This window comes from Arachis hypogaea, chromosome 12 (assembly GCF_003086295.3).
Source record: "Arachis hypogaea cultivar Tifrunner chromosome 12, arahy.Tifrunner.gnm2.J5K5, whole genome shotgun sequence".
NCBI classification, from domain to species: domain Eukaryota; kingdom Viridiplantae; phylum Streptophyta; class Magnoliopsida; order Fabales; family Fabaceae; genus Arachis; species Arachis hypogaea.
The window spans coordinates 117,873,958-117,901,070 of record NC_092047.1 but is presented as its reverse complement, the minus strand read 5'-3'; the positions used below and the strand labels follow the sequence as shown (position 1 = coordinate 117,901,070).

Here is a 27,113-nt window from a genome sequence, read left to right as displayed (position 1 = left end):
AATTATATTTAGAAAAACTATTGTTAAAGAACTTTGATTTGATTAGAATGATTGATATATTATAGTTGAATAATTATCTTTATGAATCTCATATTTTAAAAATTTTACATGAGACTATATATATGTTCTTATGATTGGAAAATATTTCTGACGAGAAAGTATTATCTAATTTGATTTGATTCGATATTCTATATTTGAAAGATCAAAGATTTATTGTATTAGAAACTATATGCTTTGAATTGGTTTGGGAGGCTCGTATTAGAAAATTGTAGTTAACGGTCGTTATGACGTTAACCTAGATGCATCTGGCTCAGACCTTAACTAGTAGGGGGCGTTGCTAGCCTAACGTGTAGGCCACATGTTTGATCTGTTATTCTGTACGAACACACTAGAGAAAAGGGCTAGCCATAGAGGTGGAGCTGCCCAAGTGTGGACTTTTGATTTGATTTCTGTATGAGAACTCCCTTATTGATTCACTTATGATTATCAACTACTATTTTCTAATTAAAATTACTTTGATAATAATATTTATATGGTCTCATGTATTGTCTAGTCACTGAGTTGCAAAACTCACCCCGTTTTTCTAAAAATATTATTCAGGAACAAATACTTGACTATGTGAGACTTTCTATTCAAGAGTAACGATCTGCACTGAATTCCTGTTCTTTGTCAAATTCCTAGATGTTATATGCTTCCTATGTCACAGACAGGATTCAACTATTTTTAATTATTTTAATTTTTTGTTAAAAATGTATAATTATTTATTTTAGAACTTGTAAAATATTTGTAACATTTTTTTTCAATTTATATTTGAGTATGTTAAGCTTGATATAGGATTATTCACCTGAACGCCAGCCAGTCATGGCTCATTTTGGGTCATGACAAAAAGACTCTGTCTTCATACTCCCTCTGCTTCCCTCTCTTTCTCTCAGCTTCTTCTACTCACGTCCCCACTCTTCTCCATCATTTCTTCGATTCCACCAAGCTCAGTTCTAGTCTGAGATACTTCTGTCAGCTAAAGGAAAACGGGTTATATATTTGTCTTTCTTTTCTTTTATGTAAATCTTCCTGGAATAAAATGATTTACATGTAAATAATAAAACGCTTTGTCTTGCCATAATTTACGTAAAAGAAAAAGGCACAAATAAGTAACAAATAAGGTTTAAGACAATAAGATAATATTAGTTAGCAATCATTTTAATTACCAAAAATACTATCTACATGCATATTTGAAAGTCATTATTGCTCTGTCCCTTTCTAATAATACAGTAGAGTAATTGATATTTGATATAGTCTTTTAAATCTGTTGACAAAAAGAGAAAGAATACATGAAGTGAAATTCTATCATATAAATCACTTAGAGCTAATAAAAATTAAAAAAGCTAAATAAAATTGAGTGAGTTAAGTTTTAAACTGACTCTAATTATATCATCAAGTGACCAGTGAGTGTGATAAATTGGAAACACAGCTAGTTTTTTTTAGTTTACAAATTGGTAATGCGTTACAGCTTGTTCTTGAATTACTAAATTAATATAACAACGAAGTTTGTCCAATAAAAAAAAAAGAAGCCATGTGAAGGCAGCATTAAGTATCGTGATTCCTTTCTTAAGCATGTGATTAGCACACTCACCAATACATTAACCAATTGTTTATCTTTCACAACACCATCCCATCATTTTGTCCGAACACCATAAACCTCGTCAAATCAACTTCACCAGTTCACCTACCACACAAAGCAAACACTTCCCTCATCCGTTGACTTTCTTTCTTTGTTCTGATCCCATCTGATCTGCTTCACTTGAGATTCAACCATGGCTGAAAAACTTTATGGTGGAGCTTACCTCTCTCCCTTTGTTGATGCTGTTTTGGACAACCTGACTTCAATACTTGAAGAAGACGACTCTTTCCTCGAAAGGAACAACTTGCTTGGAAGGTTGCAGAATTGTCTGTATGATGTTGGACCTGTTCTTGATGATGCTGAGCTGAAGCAGTTCACTGACAAGAGAGTCAAGAAGTGGCTTCTTGATCTCCAAGATGCTCTCTATTTCGCTGATGATTTGCTCGACGAACTCTCCACTAAAGCCGCTATTGCTGCTACTCAAAGGGATCCAGGTAACTCTTCCTCCTGGTCTTGCCTTGTTGATTCATATATTGAAGATACTGGTGACATGGAAAAAATAGTTGGCACACTAGAGTCTGTTGTAAGACGCAAAAATTATCTTCGTCTGAAGGAGAGTGCCAAGGTGGACATGTCATGGAGAATTCCATCAACATGTCTTGTTGAACCATCGGAGATATGTGGCAGGAAAGAAGACAAGGAGGCCCTACTGAAACTGTTGTTAGATGATGATGCTGCTGCTGATGGTGATTTATCTGTCATTCCCATTGTGGGCATGGGCGGAATAGGAAAGACTACTTTGGCCCAATTGCTTTACCACGATGACAAAGTGAAGGAGAGTTTTGATTTTCGAGGTTGGGTTTGTGTGTCAGAAGAATTTGATGTTGTCAAGGTCACCAAGACTGTAATCGAGGCAATAACTTCAAGCTCTTGTAACTTGACAGATTTGAATTTACTTCAGCTTGATCTAAAGGAAAAGTTGTCGAGGCTAAAGTTCTTCATTGTCTTGGACGACGTATGGAATGAAAATTATAGTGATTGGGATAAGCTTCTAAAACCTTTTCAAAAAGGGGTTAAGGGAAGTAAAATTCTCATAACTACTAGAAACAAAAATGTGGCTTCTTTAGTACAGACTGCTTCACCTCATGAACTAAGATCATTGTCCGATGAAGATTGTTGGTTGGTGTTTACAAAGCATGCACGTCTGTCAACTGTTTCTGTGGAGAATCCAACCCTGGAAAAAATCGGCAGAGATATCGTAAAGAAGTGTGATGGATTGCCCTTGGCAGCTCAAGCCCTTGGAGGCATATTGCGTGGAAATACTGATGTCAGATATTGGAATCATTTACTGAAGAGTGAAATCTGGGAACTCTCCAATGACAAAATAAATGTTGTTCCAGCGTTAAGGATAAGTTATTATTTTCTTCCTTCATATTTGAAGCAGTGCTTTGTTTATTGTTCCTTGTATCCCAAGGACTATGAATTTAGCAAGGATGAATTGATGCTGTTATGGATGGCAGAGGATTTTTTGCAACCAGTAGAAAAAAAGACTATGGAAGAAGTTGGTGGTGAATATTTTGATGAATTAATTGCGAGATCATTTTTGCAACCTCATAGTACCGAGGAAAATAAATTTGTGATGCATGATCTTGTTCATGATTTAGCAATGACATGTGCTGGAGAATTCTATTTCAGAGCTGAAGAGCTTCTGAATGCAGTTGAGATTGATATTAAAGCTCGTCATTTGTCACATAACGCCAAAGGCAATTATCCAATGTCAAATCTTTTGAGAGTTTGTGATAGAGTAAAACATACAAGGACATTTCTTGAAATCAATTTGAAGGAGTGGATTCCATTCAATATGGAAAATGCACCTTGTATCATGTTGTCACAGTTGAAGTACCTGAGAGCTTTGTCGTTCAAAAAGTTTCCTCTTGAGTCAGTGCCTGATTCAATAGGTGAGTTGATTCATCTGCGTTATTTGGATCTCTCTTGGACGGACATCGTGGCATTGCCGGAGTCATTGAGTAACCTGTACAACTTGCAGACCTTGAAGTTGCTTGGCTGTAGAAAGCTGAAAATGCTACCTGTTGGCATGAAAGACCTTGTAAATTTGCGCCATCTTGATATTAGAGTGACTCAGTTACGTGAGATGCCGAAAGGCATGAGCAAGTTGAAAAATTTGCAGTTTTTAAGCGACTATGTTGTTGGGAAGCGTGAAGAGAACAAGATCACAGAACTGGGAGCACTTGCAAATCTACAGCAATCAATTTCCATTTGCGAATTGGAGAATGTGGTGAACGGCAGTGAAGCTTTGATGGCAAGAATGTCTGATAAGGATGGCATTGATTCTATGATGTTGGGTTGGTCGTTTGATGAAGTAGACGAGGATACAGTTGATTCCAAAATGGAAAGAGATATACTTGACAAGTTACGACCTCACACTAATTTGAAACAGTTACAGATCAAGGGTTACAGGGGTACAACATTTCCAGATTGGGTGGGACATTCTTCCTACCACAACATCACCAAGATATCACTGGATGGTTGCAGGAGTTGCTGTATGCTTCCTTCACTTGGACAGTTGCCCTCTTTGAAGCACCTGGAAATTTCAGATTTTGAAAGTCTAGAAAGTGTGGGTGCTGAGTTTTACTTTAACCAGAATGGTGAATCTTGTTTGGAGACACCACCATTCCCAATGCTTGAAATTCTTATGTTTGAGGCAATGTGGCGCTGGAAGGAGTGGCGTTCATTGGAGTTCAATGCGTTTCCTCGACTTAGGGAGCTTACCATAAGGAAGTGTCCGATGTTGAGAGGAGATTTGCCGAATCAACTTCCATCTTTGCAATCACTTGAGATTAGGAATTGCAAGCAGCTGAGTTGTTGTGTTCCAAGTGGTCCTGCGATTACCACTCTTTCAATTTCAGGAAAGCATCTAGTGGGGTCTGTGGTGGAGGCCATTACCAACACGCAACTGACTTGCCTCACTTCTTTATCCATCTCAGATTGTTCCTCCCACATATGCTTTCCAGTGAGTGCTATTCCCCCATCACTACAAAAGTTGACGATCGAGAGTTGTGGAGAATTAGAATTCCAAATGGATGGGCAACATCACTCGCTGCAGAAACTATCAATAGAGAACAGCTGTGATTCACTTACATCCTTCTCGTTATTGGATGCCTTTCCAAATCTCGTGCGTGTTCGTATCGCCGATTGCGAAAAGATGGAGTCTCTTGTGGTGTCACGCTCTCTTTCTTGTCTCCGTTATTTATATATCTGCTATTGTGGGAGTTTGAAATCTGTGTCAACGCTATGGGTGGCAGCACGTCAACTAGAGCATCTCACATTACTGGGTTGCCCAGAGGTTGTTGATTTGTCTCCTACAGGGGATGGGGATCCACACCATAGCCTGAGATCTCTTGAAATCAGCTACAGCGAGAAACTGGTGAGCTCTGCAGCATTCATGAATTCGCAATTTCGTGGGCTTACTCATCTTATCATTGATGGTCAATACGGCGAGAGTGTGAAGTCCCTGCCAAAAGAAGGTTGGCTGCCTGCCTCCATTGAGTCTCTCACACTGTTTCGCATTGAAAGTGTGGAGACGTTGGAATGCAAGGGACTTGCCCACCTCACCTCCCTCCAACATTTAGCCATTACTGAATGTCCCAAGTTGAAAAATATGGAGGGAGAAAAGCTGCCAGCCTCTCTAATACAACTCAACATCATCTGGGGAAGCCCTTTGCTGGGCAAACGATGTCAGATGAAGGATCCACAGCTTTGGCCCAAAATCTCCCACATCCCCGCCATTCAAGTTGATCACAAATGGATTTGGTAATCCAACAACTTCAACATTATTCTTATTCCCTCAATATATTTATGTTTTTCATCATGATTTATACTCTGCATATAAAGTGACTCACGACTTTTCATTCTTCATTCTCTCTACAATATTCTTATTCTTCATTTTTAATCATTCTTATACATGTGCTATACCATTCCTTACTTAACACTTGTACCTTCTCATACAGATTATCCATCCACCCAACAACCCAACTTCTTCCATGAACAATTTCAATCATTGCAATACCCAGGGATGATTGCTGACAAATAAGACAGTAACAGTAAGATTTTTATATACTTTATAATGTTCGAATAACATTGATTACTCAAAAAATATGATAACTAATATGTGGTGGTAACACGTGAGACTGAAACTTTCATGCAGAAAGCAACTGAGCAACAAGGGAGACCCATAATCATGGACACAATTGAGCAAACTGACCATTGCATTGGAAAATTTAATTCCTTAGCTCCTTCATCTTCTTTTGGAACCTACCCTTTTGAAGATTGAGACTTTTGGTTTGGTTTCTACTTTCTAGAAACCTCATGGTGATGCTCCGTTTTGGAAGATTCATGTTAGCACATTCTTTTGCAGACATATATTTACTTTTTGGAATTTTTGAAATTTTCTTTAGATGTGTCATGTCAGTTATATTGGTGACTTACCTTGGCGTTTATGTATTGGAGGAGTGTGATTAATTGTGTTGCACCATTGAGCCTTTCTGATCTATGATTTTTGCCCCCCTCCCCCTTCCTTTTTTCTCTGTTTTATTGTGTATTGGTGACAAAGAATTGCCTCTAATTAGTAACATTGTTTTCTCATATTCTTTTGTTAGTCTTTCATGAAACTAAAAGTCTTTGCATGACAATGTCAATTTGAAATTATCAAATGATCTCACTTTAACTAAACAACAATAAACAATTAAAAACTTATTATAAACATATCAGTATAAAAAAAATTTAAAAACCAAAACATTACCTTAGCTTTGTGTAAAAATACAAGATTTTCATTGCAAATATTCAATCCATTTCAATTCTTAGTGTTTCTGTTAATTATATAGAAGATATGTATGCTATTATAGTAAGATTAATTAATTAGAAATTTCTGTGTAATACTATAATTCACTTTAAAGTGTTTTTGTTAATTATGCAGAAAGTATAACTAAAGTAGCAACGGAGAAGAAACCAGTTGTTATAATATGCATTTGTCAAATATCTTATTTTTATTTCTAACAAAGAAGACATTATACATTACTTGACAAAGTCAAAAATTCATAAATAGAACACCAAACCTAGACATGATAATAAAAAGCACACACATAAAAATGCTACAAATTCACGCTGTTATTTAAACACAATACACACATCATAATTCATTAGTCTTTCTGCTTCAGAATATCAAGCCTCTGCAGAAAGACAATTACATTACTATTTATATTTTAATATTATAATTATATACTCCATCTACTTCAAAAAATTTGTAACTTTCGAAGTTTGATATATTAATAACTCATTGTATCTTGATGCAAATTGTATTCAGATACACTGAATTGTTAATATGCAAAATTTTTAAAGTAACAAATATTTTTAAAATTGATAGAGAATATAATTGAGCCAAGGATGAGTTGCCTGAGCACCAGAAAAGAAAATAGCATTTTCCATCTGGCCTGACAAGGATACGAGGATTTTGGTGCAATGCTACACCAAAACTCGCTTAATATCCTTGCCAGATCAAACATTAAGGTTGCAGCAGTTTCCGGCCGCAGCTGAAACCCATTTCGGGGGCATGATCATGCCATGTCCATGTCCAGTGTCCATCATATCTGCAAGGGAGTGCATAGGAGTTCCAATGTGATTGATGGCAAATCCATCAATTCCTCCTCTTGATGAGTACATGCTTGTCACCTCTAATGAAATGTTTGGACTGCTTCCATTTGGTTCCTTCAACGAATTCAAGGTTCCGGCCGAGGATTGTAGGACTTCAGAACTCTGAGAACCACTAGAATGTAGTTGATGGCCAAGTGTTTTTTTGTTTGCTTCACTTCCACTCTTACCATTTCCATTGTTGGTGGCAGAGTTTCTTGTGTTCAAAAACCTGCCACCACATCCTCTTGGCCGTCGCATCGCGTGGAGATGGCGCGATTCATGCATATATGGCTGCAACACAAAGGAATTATAACACAACTCTAATACTAAAAATTCTAGTAATCAGTTTAAGAAACTGTAGCTATTTTTCTAATACAGAATGTTTTACATTCTCGGCTTAAATTGCCTTATTAATTGAACGATGGAAATTCAGTTGCAGCTAACTTCGTGTGAAGTTGATAGTTGAGAATCGTTAATTGATTTGATAGATTTGACTAAGTTGTCATCTAACGACTCTCGACTATCAACTTCACTTGAAGTTAACTACACTGAGTTTCAGTTTAATTGAATTGTTTTATTTAATAAATGCTCAAACCTTGCGACGTTTGATGAGTTTATTGGCAAGAACAGCTTTGGCACGTGACTGCCTACGCCTTATGATTCCATGGTATTGCTTAGCATTCACGTAAGTTGGTCCATCATCTGATGTCAAGTTTAGTGGCAGCATTATACGCCCCTGCTTTATTCAAATATGTTACATCCATACATAGATCCATTGATAAATACTGGAAGATACATATATCTATACATACATACATACACACACTGCAACAACAGACTTAATTTTAGAAGAGGTACTTGTAATTTATACTATAATTTAATATCAAGCTATAAGTTTCAGTCATTTACGGGTTTACATTTACAATGTTATTATTTTTGTGTTAATATTGTTACCTTCCACATTCATAACTATAATTTAGATTCTTGTATGCAGAGACATGCATTACAAGAACACTGATATGATTTATATATAGACATATAGATTTGAGATTTGAGATAAAATACAAACCGAAATTTGAGGTGCATAAGCTGAGAAGAGTCCATAAAATTGATCCATGTAAGGATATTTTGCACATATCTGGAAAGGAAAAAACAAGAAATGAATAATTAAGTTATCAAGAAGGCAAGAACATGAATTTCTTTTATTTTTGAGAATTTGTAACTTTGTACCATAGGCTGAGTGAATCCAAGCTCAAAACGGTTCCTAGGGTCAGCATTTGATGGCTGCAAAGATAATGTGGCTTGAGACTTTTGGGATTCCCCTGAAATTTTGCAATCTTCTGGAGAAGTTTTTTTCATTGGTTAGCTGCTAAAGATAATAACACAATAACATAGGCCATTTTATCTGATATCTGATAATATATTTTCATTCAATCAACAATTTTACTATGGATTGAGCATATATAACTTTAGAATCACAAGGAAAAGTTGTATCTAGTTTATAATCTATCACTTGTGGTAGAGTAATGCATAATAATCTCAATTTTAAATGATCCTAAATCCTAATTAAGATTTAAGTAAGTTTTTCTTCATTCTCTGTCTTTTAGGTTGTGTTTGAAAGAGCAGTTGAGTCTGAAACTAAATTAAATCTCTATATTATATTTGGTGTCAAATGTACTGGATTGAGCTATGTCTAAATATTATATTTGGTTTAAAATAAATATGAAGATGGAAGGATGAGAGTATTTTTTGAAAAGAAATGTTATTAAAAATTTCAGTCTCCAGTCTCTTCTATCCTCATTTTCTAGAGACACTAATTAGCGTTTGTTTTGAGGTACTGAGACAGAGATTGGGAGACGGAAACTCAGTATCATATTTGTTGGTTCAGAAATTAGTATTAAAATTTCAGTCTCTGTCCTCAAAATTTCAATATTTCAATACCTCCAAAAAGTGGAGATACAAAGGATTGAAATTTTTTAGAACGGAGACTGAAACTTTAATAACATTTTATACTTAAAATACTCCAATTTCAATTAATTAATTCTAACTTTACCCTTTATGCAAATTAAATTAGAGTTTTATTTTTATTTCAGTCTCTGTCTCCCACTTTATACCAAACACAATACTGATACTTATTTCAGTCTCTCAGTCTCTGTTTCTCAGTCTCTGTTTCTCACTATCAATCTCTTAATCTCTATCTTTTTTTCAAACGCATAAAGAAATTCAAATTTTATATTCTGAAACTGAAATTTTAATTCCAATCTTTGACCACCAAATATAATACCGAGTTAGTCCTTCAATTTTAATTTCAATCTTTGCAAACAAACACTAGTTTAGTGATATGGTTTCCTCCTAAGGATTACCAAATGTTATGTACCATGTTTCAAATAATTTCCTTATAAATAAAATCTAATTAATTTCACCTAATGCTCTTAAATCTTACATACCATTTGATTGGCGTTGAAAGATTACTTATTCTAAATTTTTAATGTGACTTCCTCTCCAAGTATCTTAGCTAAGGATATATAATTTAAAAAAAATTATGTGTACATTAAAATTATTTATTTGTATATAAATACATATCATATTCAACTCATTTTCAATATGTATTTTATATTTTAATATTTATTTTATACTAATAACTTATTTTAATAGTTAATTTTAGTATATATACACTTAACATTGTTAATAATTTAGATATTTTTTGTATAAATATAAATCAGTTAATTTCCTTGTGGTTAGGGGGGAAAAACAAGCTCGTTATTTGTATATCTTTCTTGAAATATTTTTAAGTGCTTCTTACAAAACAAAACAAAAATAAAAACCTACCTGCAAAAGTTAGTGCTCTTATGTTATGTGCTCACTAAATTCAACAATTATGTTAAAAATATTGTTATAGTGGAAAACCCACAAAGCTGATATATATGTTGAACATTAACCTAACAATGCACCAAGTGTTTTTTTAGCTTGCTATAGCTAGATGCATACACATAATAATACAAAAATACTATTTGCTAAAAGATCCAAGAATTCACCATAGAATAATATTGTTGATTTATTATAACTACCAAACTGTGCACAGCCATAATAAGAGATCTTTAATTACTTTATATATATAATCCACATTATATTAACTCTCGAAATAAATTTGCAGAAGGAAATTTTCATTTCTATTTATTGTACTTTAATTTTTCTTTAAAAAAAATAAATAAATAATAAGTGGAAGCCAACCACCTCCACACTATTTCCCCAAAACAAGTGAATTGTATAACACATATATAAACATATTTATTTAATTTAGGGTAAAGTATATTTTTTGTCTTTAAAGTTTGACAAAAATTTTAAAAATATTCCTAAGTTTTATTTTGTTTCAATCTTATCCCAAAAGTTTTCGATTTGCATCAAATATACCCCTAACGGCTAATTTTTCAAAAAATTTAAGACCGATTCAACAACAATTTTATAAAAACAACCCTCAACACAAGCCAATCAAGCATAATTTTCATGCATTATTATTAGATTGGTCTTAATTTTTTTGAAAATTTAGCCGGTGGGAGTATATTTGATGCAAATCGAAAATTTTTGAGACAAAATTAAAACAAAATAAAACGTAGGGAGTATTTTTGAAACTTTTGTCAAACTTCAGAAAAAAAAAAAAAAAGTATATTTTACCCTTTAATTTATCCTAAGACAATCTAGTATTTATATATAAGATGTCATCAATTCTTTTAATTATATATGGTAATAGTCATCAAAACTATATCTTGTTAACTCAAACAATTCATATAAAAATTTCTAAATTGATACAAATTAAATATGATAAATAATACTACTATATTATAAAATAAAAAATAATTATTAAGTACCTGGAAAGATGGTAAATTGTGTTGTAGGTCCTTTATCCAAGAATTGTTGTTGCTTATTAGTGGAAGAAGAAGCAAGTTGGTCTATGTAATTATTATTATTATGAAGCTCCAATGAAAATGGTTTCATAATTTGGTTATTATTATTATTATTATAATTAGAAGAGTCTCCATAAACTGATGATTGATTTTGATGAGATCCAAAGGCACTAATACTCCACCATGAAGAACCTGCTGCTGCTGATGACAGCTGTCCAACAGAATTGTGAACAATTCCTTCATGTTCTTTCAGATATGCAGTTTCCATACCCATATAATTAAATTCTCTTAAATTGATATATGATTTTATGTAAAACCAACCTAATTCAGAGTTCCTGCAAGGAAAAATAATAATTCAAATTTAAAATTACCAACAGAATTAAACAATAATAATTAAATAATGTACCTTGAAAATCAGAGAGAACCTAGATTATCATAGTAATTCATATATCACTAAATAAAGTTTCAATTTCTGTATGGCTTTATCATGTGAAATCTATAAAGGAAAATAAAATGAAAAAAAAAAAAAAGTGTTTAATTTTAGGTCATTCCAGAAAATGGAACAAATATAAAGTGAGGATAAGGAGACAAAAGTAATATGAGAAGGAAGAAAAAAAAAGTGAACAAAAAAGAGCATAAAAGTGAAGATTAATAAGATTGATGAGTTGACTAGACCAAGTTACTTAATTAAGTTCCCTTAAGAAGAAGAAAAGAGCACTTACTTACTTGAAATTTAGTGGTAGAAGAAGAATATGAAGAAGAAATTAAAGATAGTGTCATGGAAGCATCTTTAACTTCTGCAAAAGAAATAGCATGTATATTATTAATAACCCCATTTGCTTGGAAGCAAATTAAATTAAATTTAGAGAGAGAGAGAGAGAGAGAGAGAGAGGGAGAAAATGAATTGAAGAAGGGCTTACAAGTGAGAATGGAAGGTGAAGAAGCCAAAAAGCACCAATAATGGACATTGGCTTTCATGCATTGCAAGGACCCTTCCTCCCTTTAGTACTATATCTAGCTACTATATATTATATATGTAAATCTAATTTCTTATATATTGATATAAATCATTTTTGAACTTCTAAATTAGCATATAGTTTATATATGAATTTAAGTGTAACAATTACTCTACTTTTGTGAAAATTCAGATGCAGCCGACTTCACGTGAAGTTGATAGCTGAGGGCTGTTAAATGATTTAACTAAATTTTTATTTAACGACTCTTAGCTATCGATTGCGTATGAATTTTCACCTTTTTATATATATGAAAAACACTACACGTATAAATTTTTTTAGTCAAATCCAATTAAGTTCAACAATAAAATTTGGATAGCGGGTGAATAAGAGTGATAAAGATAACTTTTGTTAATATTAAACTAATTTAATTAAATTTAATTGACAAAATTTTTTTACTTGTATAGCATTATTTATTATATGTTAGCTTATTTTAGTGTAGACATATGAATAATTATATTTTTAATATGTGTTTCACAAAAAAAAAATTGGATTTGAATATATTTTGTGTAAAATTTTCTTTTTTATTTATTTTATGTTTTTTTTAGTGATCAATAAAAATTGAATTTAGACTTTTAATTTTAATTATAAGAGTTTTGATATTATATTATAAAATTATTTATCTAAAAAAATTTAAATGGATAAAAAGAGAAATACAACAAGGATATGAATAACATAAATAATTAGTGCCAAATTTTGGATTATTATATGTTTGAAACAGAAAGAGCTTACAAGTGATCAGTGAAAGATTTAAAAATAAAAAAAAAATGATATTTGACTGCTCAAAAGTGATGTCTTTATTCCTATTTAGTAACAATTTTATGATAGAAAATATGTACATTAAGAGAGACAAATTTATTGAAATAATTAAAAAGATACGCATAGAAATATCTAAAACGTTGGATACATTTTATTTAATTTTTCTTTAGAATTTAGAGACAGAAAAACAAAGATAGAGTAAGATATTTTTCTCTTATTTATATCTCATCTTTATTTAATTAATTTAAATTTTTAGAATAAATAATTTTATTTATATTACTCTTTTTATTTTTTCTTCTTTTGTCTTTGATTTTTCTTTTAAGTTTTTTCAAACTAATAAAAATAGGATCAGAAATTGGCCTAAAACACTATTTTTTTTAATTTGTTACGTTATTTCTCAACATGATAAATTAAAGATTAATCTATCATAAAGTCGAATTTTATTTAAAATTTTATTATTAATTAATAAAATTCAAATTCTCAATACTTACTTAACCAAAAAAAATGAACTAACCAATCAATAATCAACCCAACTTGGGCTTAAAAGATACAATATTTTAAGATCCATATATAGCTAATTGTGCAAGTGTTCATTAACTGTTTTCATAATAATATATTCACACTAGTGCAAGAAGAAGTGGGATCTTCATTATAAGTTGTAGATATTTAATTTGAAATGTGGTCCTAAGCTAAGTTTTAATCTTTGCATTCTTAGTGTATAGGTCTAATGAGTTGGCTTTGGCCCATCAATTCATGAGAGAGGTGAGTAGCATTATTTTGGAACACCCAACACGTTTTTTCTATTGAGCATATATTATACTTTTGGTTCTTCAAGAATCTCAAGATTCTTTCTAGTTTCTACTATATATAGATTTAATCTTAATAAATATGTTTAATATAATATTAATTCTAGGAGTGATTAACGGTTACCTATTTTCATAGCAGTGATTATTATTATAACTTGTGACTCCAAATGAAAAGAAGCATGTGTTAACTTCTTAGAGTAGATTGTGTTACCATCAATCATATATAGCTTTCATGGTTTTGTTTAATTACAATTAATTTGAAGATATGACTATATTTATCACTTAAAAGTTAAGTCTCAAAAATCGTACACTAGTGGCTAAAAATGTCATCAAGTGATCATATTCAACCAAACATATTAAGAATTTAAAGATCTAATTACCATATATATCTTATGATTTTGACTGAAAATTATACTTATAGCCGTCCTAATTAATAATAAATTAAAAATCAATACAAAGTACATCATATATATAATAACTGTTTAGTGTTTACCCTTTTCGGCTTATGAACAATCAAATTTCACATACGGAAATTCCACTACTTGTATATAATATCTATGAGTAATATATATATACACCAAAATCAATCACTAATATAAAATATATATTAAAAATAAGATAAACAACATATATATTTATATATAAATATATAATAATTAATTTTAATAATTAATTTTAATATATAAATAATATTTTTAAATATTTATTTTTATTGTATACATGTTATATTTTATGAGAGAGAACTTTGGGCGTTAACATGCTTAAGGCTGTATTTGTTTCTGAGAATAGGATAAGACAACATATTAAGAATATGATAGGACAAGATACTAATGGACAGAGACACAAAATTTTGTATTCTTATATTCTATTTAGTGATAAATTAGAACAAATTATGAAAATTCAATTTATTCTCATTTTTTTTTATTCAAAAATTTTGAGATGAAAAATATGATAATAAAAAATATAATTATAAAAAATTAACAAAAATAATAAAAGAAAAAATAAAAAATAAATTGTGTCCCTTGTTAGTGTTTTCGTGTCTTTCCTGTCAGGATAGATACAAAATACACTAATTCAATGTCTCTGGACACATGGACTCTATCCATGTCTGGTAAACACGATTTTGTATCTCTATATCTCTGTCTCAGTGTCTTATTTTTATAAACAAACGCAGCCTTAATTTCTCTCATTTTTTCCTTCTACTCTTCATTTTTTTTTTTCTTTCCTCCACAATTCGTTCATTTTTTTTTCATGTTTCATTATTATTATTATTATTATTATTATTATTATTATTATTATTATTATTAGTAGTAGTAGTAGTAGGAGTAGTAGTAGTAGTAGTAGTAGTATTAATTATTATAGTAGTTTAATTTCCAACAAGCATATGTATTACTATTTTATATCTTAGCAATATATTTGGTATCTAGTGAAAATATATTATTTCAAATACATATTTATCCCTTTATTTGAGACATGATTTATACAAAGCATATTAGTGATGGATAATTAGTTTTTGGCATTTCTCTATGATAATTTATATCTACTTTTTTATGTATATTTATTATATTTAAATTTTTGGTGATTGATCTAGATAACTGAATACGTAATGTGTATATATATACACACACATACAAAACATACAATAAAATAAATGTTATACGCATAGGCATGTGTTTCATGACATGCAACTAAAACCCAACATAATTGATTGTAATTATATTAATTTGGAAGAGACTAATCGGAAAGTTTATGGCCATTTAATTAGTCTAAGGAACTTTGATGCAGCAGCACAAGTGCCTATACTAGTTAAACTAGTTATGTCACATTCATAGAATCATTTTAGGGTAAAGAAGAGTTAGATTCAGTTAATATTTTATACTTCACAATTTGTATTTGAATTTTGAATTTTAAATTTACTTGAGTCATATTGCATAGTTAATAATTTTATAATTAACAATTTTTTTTATACGAATATCCAACATACAATTAATATAATAAAAAAAAAATTTTTAGGGTAAAATACTAAATTAATCCTTACATTTGGGCGTAATTTTATTTTGGTTCTTAAAATTTAAAGTGTCCTATTTGAATCTAAAAACGTTTTATTTAGTTTCAATTTAGCCCACTGTGAGGTCAAAATTAAATAATTAACGAAATGTCCTACGTGACAGCAGTTAAGAACAAAGTCAATAATCTCGAGAACAAGTACAAGCTCTAAAAACACAAAATCAACCGTGGATGCATCAATACATTTATTTATAATTTTTCTTACCATTTAAATGAAATATTCTCTATGAAACTAAGGAGAATGATAAATAAATGTATTGATGCATCCACGGTTGATTTTGTGCCTTTGAAGCTTATACTTATTCTCCAAATTATCGACCTTGTTCTTGTACTGCTGTCATATAGGACATTTCGTAAATTATTTAACTTTGACCTCACGGTGGGACTACATTGAAACTTTTTTTTATTCAAATAAGACACTTTAAACTTTAAAGACCAAAACAGAATTACTTCCAAAGATAAAAGATCAATTTAATACTTTACTTTTTTTTAATTTTTGTGAAAGAGTGAGAACAAATATAAAATTGTTGATTATATATTGATTAAATAATTATTAGTAACTTAAACTTTTTAATAATGAGATAATAATTTATATAGGTGAGAAACTAAGTCTAAGCTAGTATATATATGCTTATAGGATTAATCACAAGTCAATTAATCTTTAATTAGCCCTTTGTTATAAAGTAACTACACTATATATGAATGCAAATCTAATTTGCCTTCAGGCTTCAAGTTAGGGTTGCTTTATTGTTGAAGCCGGCCATAACAACAATTATTATGTATTAAAATATATATAATAATGCCAACTTAGAAAATAATAAATGATTTATATATTATAAGATATTTTTAGTTGGCTCTACGAGTGATTGGAATTTAATCACTCATATGAAGATTCTGTGTTGCCTTAGCTAGACCTACATTTTTTAGATTCATTTATTTTCATATGCCGGCTAATCCTTTTTAATCTTAGTGACACAAATATTTCGTAATACGCATTTGGCTAATATAACTTTTTTACTTAGCAAAAAAAAAAATCTTTTTTTTATCGAACCATAATTGGCTTCTCCATCATCCTTGGTTGCTTTATATATGGTGTATATGTACCTTTTTGTTACTTAATAATAATGGCATTGTATATAAACTCAGAACAATATAATATAAGAAAAATTTCAAGTGTACCGAAAAAACACCGGTGTTCAGTTGTTTTAATTGTTAATTTCAATTAATATATATTATATATATTTTTTATAATTCAGATCAACGGTTAAAATAACTATAACACTTGTGTTTCTGGTACACTTAAAACTCTTCCTATAATATAATCAACTAACCACTAACAAAAAAAAATTCAATTTAAATTAATCGAATGATCAATTTATTTATTTATTTAAATAAGTATCGAGATTTAAATTTTATATTGTATGTGTAGTAATTTATTAATTAATAATAAACTAATTATTAACTTTGTTAAGTTGAAAACTATCGTGAAAGAAAATAACCCTAAAGTAAAGGAGAAAGGAAGAAATATAAATAAATAAAGAAGGAGAAAAGTTTAAAAAGAGAACAAAGAGAGAAAGCTAAGGTAGAATAAAAAGACCACTCATTAATATCGATGAATTGGACTTATCATAGGTCTTTATTTATTTATTGTTTAATCCTCGGGTCTATAGTCCTATAGTGTTGAATTTATCTTTCTTATTAACTTGTTCTTGTGCTGTTCTTATTTTTAATATTCTAATTAATTTATGGGATTTATTATACTTATACCTGTTATAAATATATAATAAACAAATTTAATTTTTAATATCCGAATAATATAAAAATATATATTATTATTGATTTTTATATTTATTATTTAAAAATTTATCTAAATACATAAATATTAAATCTAATTAGATGATGAAATTTTTTATTTATTCGCATATTAAAATTAAATTCATAATAAATATATGAAAAAATATAGAAAATTAAAATTTTGTTAGATAATAGAGTTTAATTTTTAATATATTGATAATGTAAAACGTTGTACAAAATCATATAATTATATTTCTTTCTTTTAAAAAGTTTAATTTTCTAAATTTTAGATATAATTTTGTTATTGTCTTATTTTATTATTACACAAAATAGCTTGTCTCCAAAATTAATTTCTAAAAGAGTTAATAAAAAAAATTCAACTGAAATATAAATGAAAAAGTTAGATGGAATGATTATACTACTAAAATTGTTCTTACTGTATGTGAGAAGAAAATTATTGCTAAAAAAGTCTCATACATATTCTAATAAAAAAAATTAAAAAAAAACATGATAACTAAGTTTAAAAATACTACAAGTCATTTTTATATTTTATGTTTTGATTTTTTTATATAATTTAAATAAAAAATACTTTTTTGTTTTATTTAAATAATTATAAGTACTTTTTATATTACAATTTTTAAAAAAAAAATTATCTAAATATAAAATAATTTTTTATTTACAAAATTTGTTTAAAAATAAAAAATTCAATTATTTTTTTAGAAGTCAATCCAAATTAACCTTTATACATGAATGTTATTATGACTTATGAGTCAAAAGAGATAAGAATGGATCTTAATTATTCTTCCTCTTTCTCGCTAAATTCTACTTTGTTTTCTTTTTAGATAAGTATGAACTGGAACTACTAATCAAGTTGGAGAAAATTATTTAAAAAATCAAATATAAACCTACCTACTAGATCTCCCTAACGTTAACAAGATTAATGAGGTGAATGATAGGAGCAAGTATGATTAAATAATAGATATTTTAGTGTTAATTTGCTTTCAATTATTATATAAAAAAGATACTAATAGTGCACCGAATATATGTTAATAGTTTAGAAGGTATATATTACTCCCCTACTTACTGTACATGTAGAATTGTTTTTCTACTCTTGGTTGATTCTTTTATAGGGTGAAAGGTTATGTTCTAATTTATCTAAAATTTTAAGGAGAATCCTAGGTCTTTCATTGAAATTGATACCTAGTCATTTGTCATCTCCAAATTCTACTCATAATAATAATGTCACACAGTATTGTCCATATCATTTACTCCATTACATATATGTCCCACTTACTTGTCACATTCATCAATAGGTTGGTATTAAGAAAAACAAGAAAAAGAAAAACAACTATATATATACTTGTCCGATTCCTTTATATTTCCGAAAATTTTTTAGGTTTGTTGGGTTTTGCATCGAGTATGACATACTTGTGTTTTATAGTTTAGGATAAAGTATTAAATTGGTCCTACGTTTAGGTGTAATTCTGTTTTAGTCTTTAAGGTTTAAAATGTCTTATTTAAATTCAAAAAAGTTTTATTTAATTTCAATGTAATTCTATTATGAGGTCAAAATTAAATAATTAACGAAATGTCCTATATGATAGCGGTACAAGAACATAGTCGATAATCTGGAGAAAAAGTACAAGCTCTAGAGGCACAAAATCAACCGTAGATGCATCAATACATTTATTTATCATTTTTCTTATAATTTAAATGAAATATTTTCTATACAATTAAGGAAAATGATAAATAAATGTATTGATGCATCCATGGTTGATTTTGTGCCTCTGGAGTTTGTGCTTATTCTCTATATTATCGACCTTGTTCTTGTATTGTTGTCATGTAGGACATTTCGTTAATTATTTAATTTTGATCTCACAATGGGACTACATTGAAGCTAAATGAAACTTTTTTGTATTCAAATAGGATACTTTAAACCTTAAGAACCAAAACAGGATTATACCCAAATGTATAGGACCAATTTAATACTTTACCCTATAGTTTATAATGTTTATTTTAAATAGAAAAAGTCTTAAAAGTCAGTAATTTTTAATATTTTTTTGTTATTATTTAATTAATATAAATATTAAATTATCTTTAATAAATAAATTTTATTAATTTATATATATAAATTTTTAAAAATATAAGTATAAACGGTATTCATTTATATATGCAAATTCTTATAAATATATATACAAATTATATATTTTTGTATGTAAAATTTTTATAAATTTAAGTATAAATTATTGCTGACTAAATACTCACTAAAAATGATAATATTTATTCGCCATATATTACTCTTTTAAAAAAAATTAAAATTACATTAAAAGATAAACAAAAGTAAATTTAAAGAGAAGGATGTATTTGATATTATTAAAGCCGAAATTAAATTTACTATAAAAATGTGACAGTACTTTGTTTTGTAAGACCAATTATGATATGAACCTATATATAACCTAAATCAGCAGCTCCGCTTATATGCGAATTGCATTGCAACTTTCATTAAACTTAAACCATTGATAAACTAAGCATTTCACTTTGTAATTCTTATTAAGAAAATAATTAGAGAATTGCACCACATTCTCAAATCAAAACAACCACCCGTTCTCAAATCAAAACAACCCACCCGGGTGGGTTCTTTTTTCTTCCCTACAATAATGACAATACACATTTAAAAAGATCACCAACTAAGAAATCTTAAAAATAAAAAACATTTGATTATTTAAATAAAAAAAAATTGTATTTCCCAATTTATGATAGCAAAAGGAGCTTGCAAAATTAAGAAATAATGTCATTTCGGAGCTAATGTAATTTGTTCATATCATGTTTTCTATTTTAATTTCGCTAGTAGCGTTAGCGAAATTATGATATAACTTTTTTCTTCCTCAATTTTCACTAGTATTGTCGGCAAATTAAGATATATATATATATATATATATATATATATATATATATATATATATATATATTTGTCATTTCACTCACACTAACCGTCAAATTATGCTGTCTACGAAGTTGAAATATAATGTACAAAAATGTAATTCTCTTACCATTATTTAAAAAATTTAATTTGGATGCATTATTAGTATAAAATAGTTTTACACATGCATTTAATTATATAATACTATATTAATAAAAATAACTATTTTTCATATTAATCGCGTAAATAGCTATCCAAAAAAATAGATTTAATTGCACGGCAGAATAAAATGCTTTACACTATTAATGCATTAAAATTAAATTCTTATTTAAATTAAAAATTATGAAATTTTTTATTTAAATAAAAAAAAAGCCTTTGATTAGACGGTCAATAAAATAAATAAATAAACTCACATATATAACTCCAACTCTCCAATGCAGAAACTTAAAGAAAACTTGAATAGAGGGATCTAACCCCTATGCCGCGTGTTGTTGAACCATATAGCCGAAAGCACAAGGACAATATATCCAAGTGGAAATCTATCGTAAGGGCACGTAGGAAAAAAAAGACCTATGCATTTTTATCTTTTCGGCTATTAGATTTGTAATCCACATCATAATAATCATACTAATCTACACCCTTTTTGCATTTGGTAAAAAGATCTTAGCAGACACCACCACCCCCTTTGGGTTCAATTGTATGTGGATATGTCAATGGTGCTTTTATTGCTTTTGTCTCTTAACATATAAAAAGGTTTTGTGGTAGTGGAGAAAAAGACCTCCATTGCTAAAAAGTAAAAGGTTTGATTGCATCACCCAAGTGGACATGGTGGAAAATGCTTTCTTTGTTTGTTTATTTTTTTTTTCGCATGCTGAAAATGGAACCATTTCAAAGTTGTGTTATGTATTAGTACAAGAACTGCCACAGAACTCGACAAAAAATAATGATACATAGTAGTTAAACAAGTGATTTAAGAGCATTACATTCATATACACTAATCACTAGTTGAAAGATGATGGAATGGTTAATCATATTTTGTGTTGAAAATAATTGTTAAGGTTCCATTATTCTTTCTGTCATCATGCAAACCCATTACTCTCTCATTGTTTGCCATCTTCATCACTCATCTGATTCTTGAGTTTTTCTTTTTTTTCCCCCTTCAAGGATAATTCTCCTCTTTAACTAAGACTAAAAGATTCCTTATTCAATCGCCCCTTACCAATGATTAGATGCAAAATAATATTTTATCACCCTTTTTTCAATTAGAACTAAAAGGCTATCTGGTTGTATATTGATCAAATGTAAAGTTATGAACAAATCCACATGATTTGAGTAATTGAGTTGAAGGTTCAAATATAGTATTGGCAAAAATGAATATTGTACTCATTTTATCTCATATATACCAAACCAGCTAACTCTCTTCCAACATTTGATAGGGATGTGAAGCATAGTTTCCTGCAGTTAACTTCATAAGTACTGGTATAGGAATATTAGTGAAGTACTTTACTTTATCCAGTATTTGAAAGTAACCTTAACCTTTGGTATACAAATTTACACGCCATTGTTCAAGATTCATACAGATATATTTAGAAGGGAATGATCAGCAAGCGTATCCAGTTGATAGAGAACCAAACTAAACATATATATTGCTACAAACGAAATGAATAAAAGAACTAGAAGGGAATTAGAAAAACTTGTCATACTGGCTAGTGAGGGAATCTCTGAGATTCGAGTAAAGGCCATAGAGTGAATACTGGCGAAGGTTTTTCACTTCATACCAAGAGTTGAGAGCTCTAAGGTGTTCATCTGTGCCGGAGAATGCCAATTGTATTCCTATGCTGCAATCCACGGATCCTCCATGGCTCTTGCAGGTTGAAGTTTGCAGCGCGCAATCCTGATTGTTTAGACACACAGCTTTGGAGTTACCTGAGCACTTAGCACACCCATCTCTTTTCCAATATAAATTTTGCAGCCTGCCTTTCTGAAACTCAAGGACCTGCATAATGGCATTTCAATTGGTTCTTAGTGAGGATCTATGATCATGGAAATCAAATAAAACACGCAAATATTGAAAAAATAAGCCTCAAAATGAATCTCCTTACAAGAGTGAAACTGGTCACGGTGAATGAGCTGTTTGCAATAAAAGCAGGAGGAGACCTTGCCGCGTATTTCCGGCCAGCAAATGCAACCATATAGCCATAAGAATCCTGGACCGAGAAAACTAGTATGAGATCCGAGACAACAAAATCAACAACAATGCCATACAGGTCAATCCACAATAGGGCATGGTATTATGAACCAAATGGGATCAATCAAGGAGCCACAGATATTTATGTTTTGCTTGTAACATTAGCAATGCTAGTTTGAGAATGCAGAAATCATGAAGCTGGAAAATTTAAAATCAGAAACTAATTGAAAGTGGAGTGAAACAAATATTTCGATTTTCATATTCACTCAAATTCTCAAAGCCTAACTCTCACACCATTGCTGCCTCAAACAAATGTTCAGTAATTTTCCTTCCAAATTCTCCAATTCAACAATTTTCTAGTTCTCCATATCAGAATATGCACACAAAAAAAGAACACAACAATTGCATTGTTATGAAAGCCAACACAATCCAAAATAATATGAAAGTAGGGGAAATTTTTCAAAAAATTCTGCAAGAAAGGAAAAACTTTCCCTGATTGGAATTCAGTTACTTCAATCTCCAATTATACAAACTTGAAACTCAAAAATCTAAACCAATAATTCCACTATCCATATTCAAAAGCCTGAAAACTCCAAATATTGAAATAAAATTCAATAGCAGGTAAATTAACCTAAATTAAAACTTCAACCAAGCCCTAATTGAATTCAGTTACTACAGCACAAACCAGAATATCCAAAATCGAACAGTTCCACAGTTAAAACTCAAAATCGGAAAATTGAAAGAGTAACGAACCGCAACGAAGGATGAGGAATTGACGGTGAGCAGCGAGATCTCGTCGACCTTAGGTCGGAACACAGAGATCTGCGAATTCGAATTCGAAAGAGAAAGTCTCGAATCACAGGGAGACAACTGAACGTTTCCATTGAAGAACTTATCCTTCGAAGAAAACGCTATTCCCAAAGTGAAACCATCGTTTCTCTGCACGCGCGTGTCAGTACAGGGAGAGTACGCTCCGTTCGTGTCTCCGGCGAATGCAGGAACTGCAGCAACAGCCAGAACCACCACTGTGATCGCGGCCGCGACCACCGACGGCGCCCGTGTTGAAGATAGTGTTCGAAGAACCGCCATGGAAGATTCTGAAAACAGACTATGCCAGCCAACCAAGAAGAACGTGGAGTAAGGTTCGGTTTTGTCGCGTTTTGAGTTTAAACTTACTTGCTGTTCATTCTGTTGAAGAATTGATGTCGTTTACGTGAAGTTGTTTGCGTTTCGGGTTAAACGACTCTAACTCTAGTGAGTAGTGACAACAAATACTTATTTTTCTTTTCTTTTTCTCGGTCAGGGCAACGGGCCCACAGCTAGGCCCAGACCCAAACAACACAGAAGATCCACCCGACCCGGCTTCAGGCTGCGAATGGTGAATGATGATTAGCCTCCCTACTGCTGCAGAAATCGAAGCGCCACTCCTCCCGCATCGAGCACGCTGTCTCTGGTTCTCTCCGCAGTTCGGTCTCGGCACCTCCACCGCCGTCGACTTCACAGGGCTCGACTCCCTCCTCTCCTCGCCTTGGTTTCCCTAACAAATACTTTTTTTTTTTTGAAACAAAGGCAGCTCAACACATTAAAGTGGAGCAAACAAACAAACATAAATACATAAAATTGCAGACAAATAAACCAAGCTCCTGTCACCTCCTGTAATGCTATTAACCACCGAAAGAATCACCACCATTCCATTCTTTGTAATTCAACACCGTCCTTATTTGAATGAAGTCAATACTTGCTCTTTTATTATTGAAAATTTTGGCATTACGTTCCAACCAGATGTTTCAAATCACTGCAAAGAACGCCGTCATCCACAGCTTCTGCCCTTGTCTTCTGTTGTGCATGCCAATCTAACTCTCAAACAGTTCTTTCATGGTTCCAGGAATAATCCATGCTCTACCAAAGGATCGCAACCAAGAGCACCACACCTGCCATGTTACCTCACACTGAAGAAATAAATGCTCAACAGTTTCTATCCCCTTGTGGCACAGGACGCACATATTATCACTATTAATGACAACTCCTAATCTAGTCAACCTCTCTTTAGTATTAATTCTACCAACTAGCACAAACCATCCAAAAAGCTCAATTCTTGGGGGTACCAGACCTCTCCATAGTGCACTTGTGAAGCTATAGCTCGTGATCTCATCCGACAACGTCTCCGTTTGGATTACCTGCAGAAAGGATTTCGTGGAAAAGACACCTGTATTATCAAATTTTCACACAACAATATCCTCACTCTCAGATGACAGCTTCACTGGCCTTAACCGCTCATGAAGTTGATGGACAAGTTCTAGCTCCCATTGAAACAAGTCCCTCCTCCATTGAAAATTCCATATCCACTCTAATACATCCTAAAACCTACAGTCCCCAATTACAGCTCCTTGTTGGCTTGAAATAGAGAAGAGTCTTGGAAAACTCACTTTCAGAGGACCACCTTGAACCCAATTATCTTCCCAAAATCGGGTTTTCCTACCATTGCCGACTTCCATTGCTAGCCCACTCACCATTTTATCCCGCACCCTTTGTTCTTTGATATTCAGCTGGCATATGTCCTTCCAAGGCCCCCTTTGACCGGTAAAGACTGTGATGCTAGCATTACATTAGGGGCCAACTTGTTGCAAGAAAAAACAATCTTTTTCTACAACGAGCATTCTTCCTTTGAAAACCGCCACCACCACTTAAATAATAGTGCGGTGTTCCTAAGCACTGCATCTCCCACCCCCAAGCCCCCAGCCTTTTTCGGAGCCTGGACCAACTCCCACTTGACCAACGGTATACTATAGGTTTTGTCCTCCTTGCATCACATAAAGTTTCTTTGTAAAGCGATTAGCTTGTCCGCCACCGTCCGTGGCATCTTATACAAACTTAGGTAATAAATGGGCAAGCTATTCAGTACCGATTTGATGAGAACAAGCTTATCTGCTTTATTCAAAACCTTTGCTTTCCATAAACTGAGCTTCTGCTCCACCTTATCTATGATTGGTTTTCAAGTCTTCACCAAGCGCGGAATAGCTCCTAAAGAAACCCCAAGGTATCGAACATGCAACTCTGCTTTTTGGCACCCCAGTAGGCCACACGCATGATCGATCTATCCATCCTTGCTCACAGTTCACGGGGATCAGATTCGACTTATCAAAATTAATGCTCATCTCAGACATCAGCTCAAAATATCGCAACAACCTTTTATAGTTTACAATTGTTTCCGTCTTTGGCGGGCAAAATAAAATTGTGTCATCTACGAATTGTAGGTGCGACAATTCCACATGATCTCCCTCTACCAATAACGGCGCAATGTGCCCGTTCCTGACTGCTTCCCCCAGCATCATATGCAAAACATCAACAACGAGTTCAAATAGAAGTGGAGATAGGGGGTCTCCTTGTCTTAAGCCCCTTTCCATCTTGAACGGCTTTGACGGTGTCCCGTTTACCAGTACTGACATAGTAGCCGTGGTAACACACTCCTTTACCCAATTCCTCCACCTTTGGCCGAAACCCATCTTCTGTAGCACAATATCAACAAAACTCCATCTTACTCTATCATATGCTTCTTGAAAATCCAGCTTGATGATAGCCGTTGTCTTTTTTCGCGCCTTTAGCCAATGAACTGTTTCACAAGCTATGAGTGCTCTATCATGAATTTTCCTACCATTTACAAACACCGTTTGAGTCTATCCTACCAACCCCGGTATCACGGATCTCATCCTCCTCACCAGCACCTTCGAAATCACTTTATACAAACAGTCCACCATACTAATCGGCCTAGAGTCCTTCACCTCCTTTGCCCCTTCAAATTTTGGGGCTAGTGTCACCCAAGTTACATTCGCATCCGTAGGTAACTGAGCACTTTGGAAAAATTCTAATACAGCTGCAATGAATTCCGGACCAATGTCTTCCCAACATTTCTTTATGAAGTTTATATTATACCATCACTCCCTGGTGCCTTGGACGATCCACAATCCCCCTGTGCCTCCTTTATTTTTTTGTTTTTGATTTTTTTTTTTTGGTCTTTTGGACTTTGGACTTGGGCCTATTTTGCGTTGCATTTTTGTTCAAACTAGTTTATATGGATCCATCTCTCTACATGACAGAGAATACACTTTGTATTCAAATCCTATAGCTATTGAGGTTTTTTATGAAAAAAAAAAAAATAGTTTTTCTTCTTTTTGCATCATTTTCATTATTATTACTGAACACTTTTATCAGAAGTAGTGGAGTGAAATTATTAAAACAAAACAAAAAGTTTAAAAGGGGAACAACTAATTACAGCAAAAAGTTAGAGAGATAAAGAAATGTATAACTATAAGCATAAGTGAATTTTAACAACTTTGTCATTT

The 27,113-nt window shown here is 31.5% G+C and overlaps 3 protein-coding genes across 10 annotated transcripts; 1 reads left to right on the top strand and 2 right to left on the bottom strand.

Annotated features, from left to right (window-relative positions):
* The first annotated feature begins 600 nt into the window (after window positions 1-600).
* On the top strand, window positions 601-6,280 carry LOC112728729 (putative disease resistance RPP13-like protein 1). Of its 3 annotated transcripts, none has more exons than XM_025779004.3 (4): window positions 1,014-2,112; window positions 2,232-5,449; window positions 5,647-5,739; window positions 5,844-6,280. In XM_025779004.3, coding segments are annotated over exons 1-3 (3,297 nt in total). In that variant the 5' UTR covers window positions 1,014-2,034; the 3' UTR covers window positions 5,648-5,739; window positions 5,844-6,280. The 3 variants fall into 3 exon arrangements, with proteins under 3 accessions (XP_072066077.1, XP_025634789.1, XP_025634790.1); XM_025779005.3 differs by having other exon boundaries at window positions 1,069-2,112; window positions 2,306-5,449; XM_072209976.1 differs by having other exon boundaries at window positions 601-5,449.
* Window positions 6,281-6,662: 382 nt separating this feature from the next.
* Window positions 6,663-12,251, bottom strand: LOC112728728 (nuclear transcription factor Y subunit A-10). 6 transcript variants are annotated; one of them, XM_025778998.3, is made up of 7 exons: window positions 12,147-12,251; window positions 11,953-12,023; window positions 11,191-11,561; window positions 8,555-8,664; window positions 8,394-8,462; window positions 7,920-8,060; window positions 6,663-7,615 (listed from the first exon to the last, which is right to left on the bottom strand). In XM_025778998.3, the coding sequence occupies exons 3-7, from the start codon at window positions 11,498-11,500 to the stop codon at window positions 7,190-7,192; spliced, it is 1,056 nt and encodes a 351-aa protein (XP_025634783.1). In that variant the 5' UTR covers window positions 11,501-11,561; window positions 11,953-12,023; window positions 12,147-12,251; the 3' UTR covers window positions 6,663-7,189. The 6 variants fall into 6 exon arrangements, with proteins under 6 accessions (XP_025634783.1, XP_072066075.1, XP_025634784.1 ...); XM_072209974.1 differs by having other exon boundaries at window positions 11,191-11,437; window positions 11,945-12,023; window positions 12,147-12,246; XM_025778999.3 differs by having other exon boundaries at window positions 11,949-12,023; window positions 12,147-12,246.
* Window positions 12,252-22,075: 9,824 nt separating this feature from the next.
* On the bottom strand, window positions 22,076-24,409 carry LOC112728725 (uncharacterized). Its single transcript, XM_025778996.3, has 3 exons — window positions 23,527-24,409; window positions 22,688-22,792; window positions 22,076-22,581 (listed from the first exon to the last, which is right to left on the bottom strand). Exons 1-3 carry the CDS (start codon window positions 23,860-23,862, stop codon window positions 22,270-22,272), a joined length of 753 nt encoding a protein of 250 aa, XP_025634781.1. The 5' UTR covers window positions 23,863-24,409; the 3' UTR covers window positions 22,076-22,269.
* Between the last annotated feature and the right edge of the window lie 2,704 nt (window positions 24,410-27,113).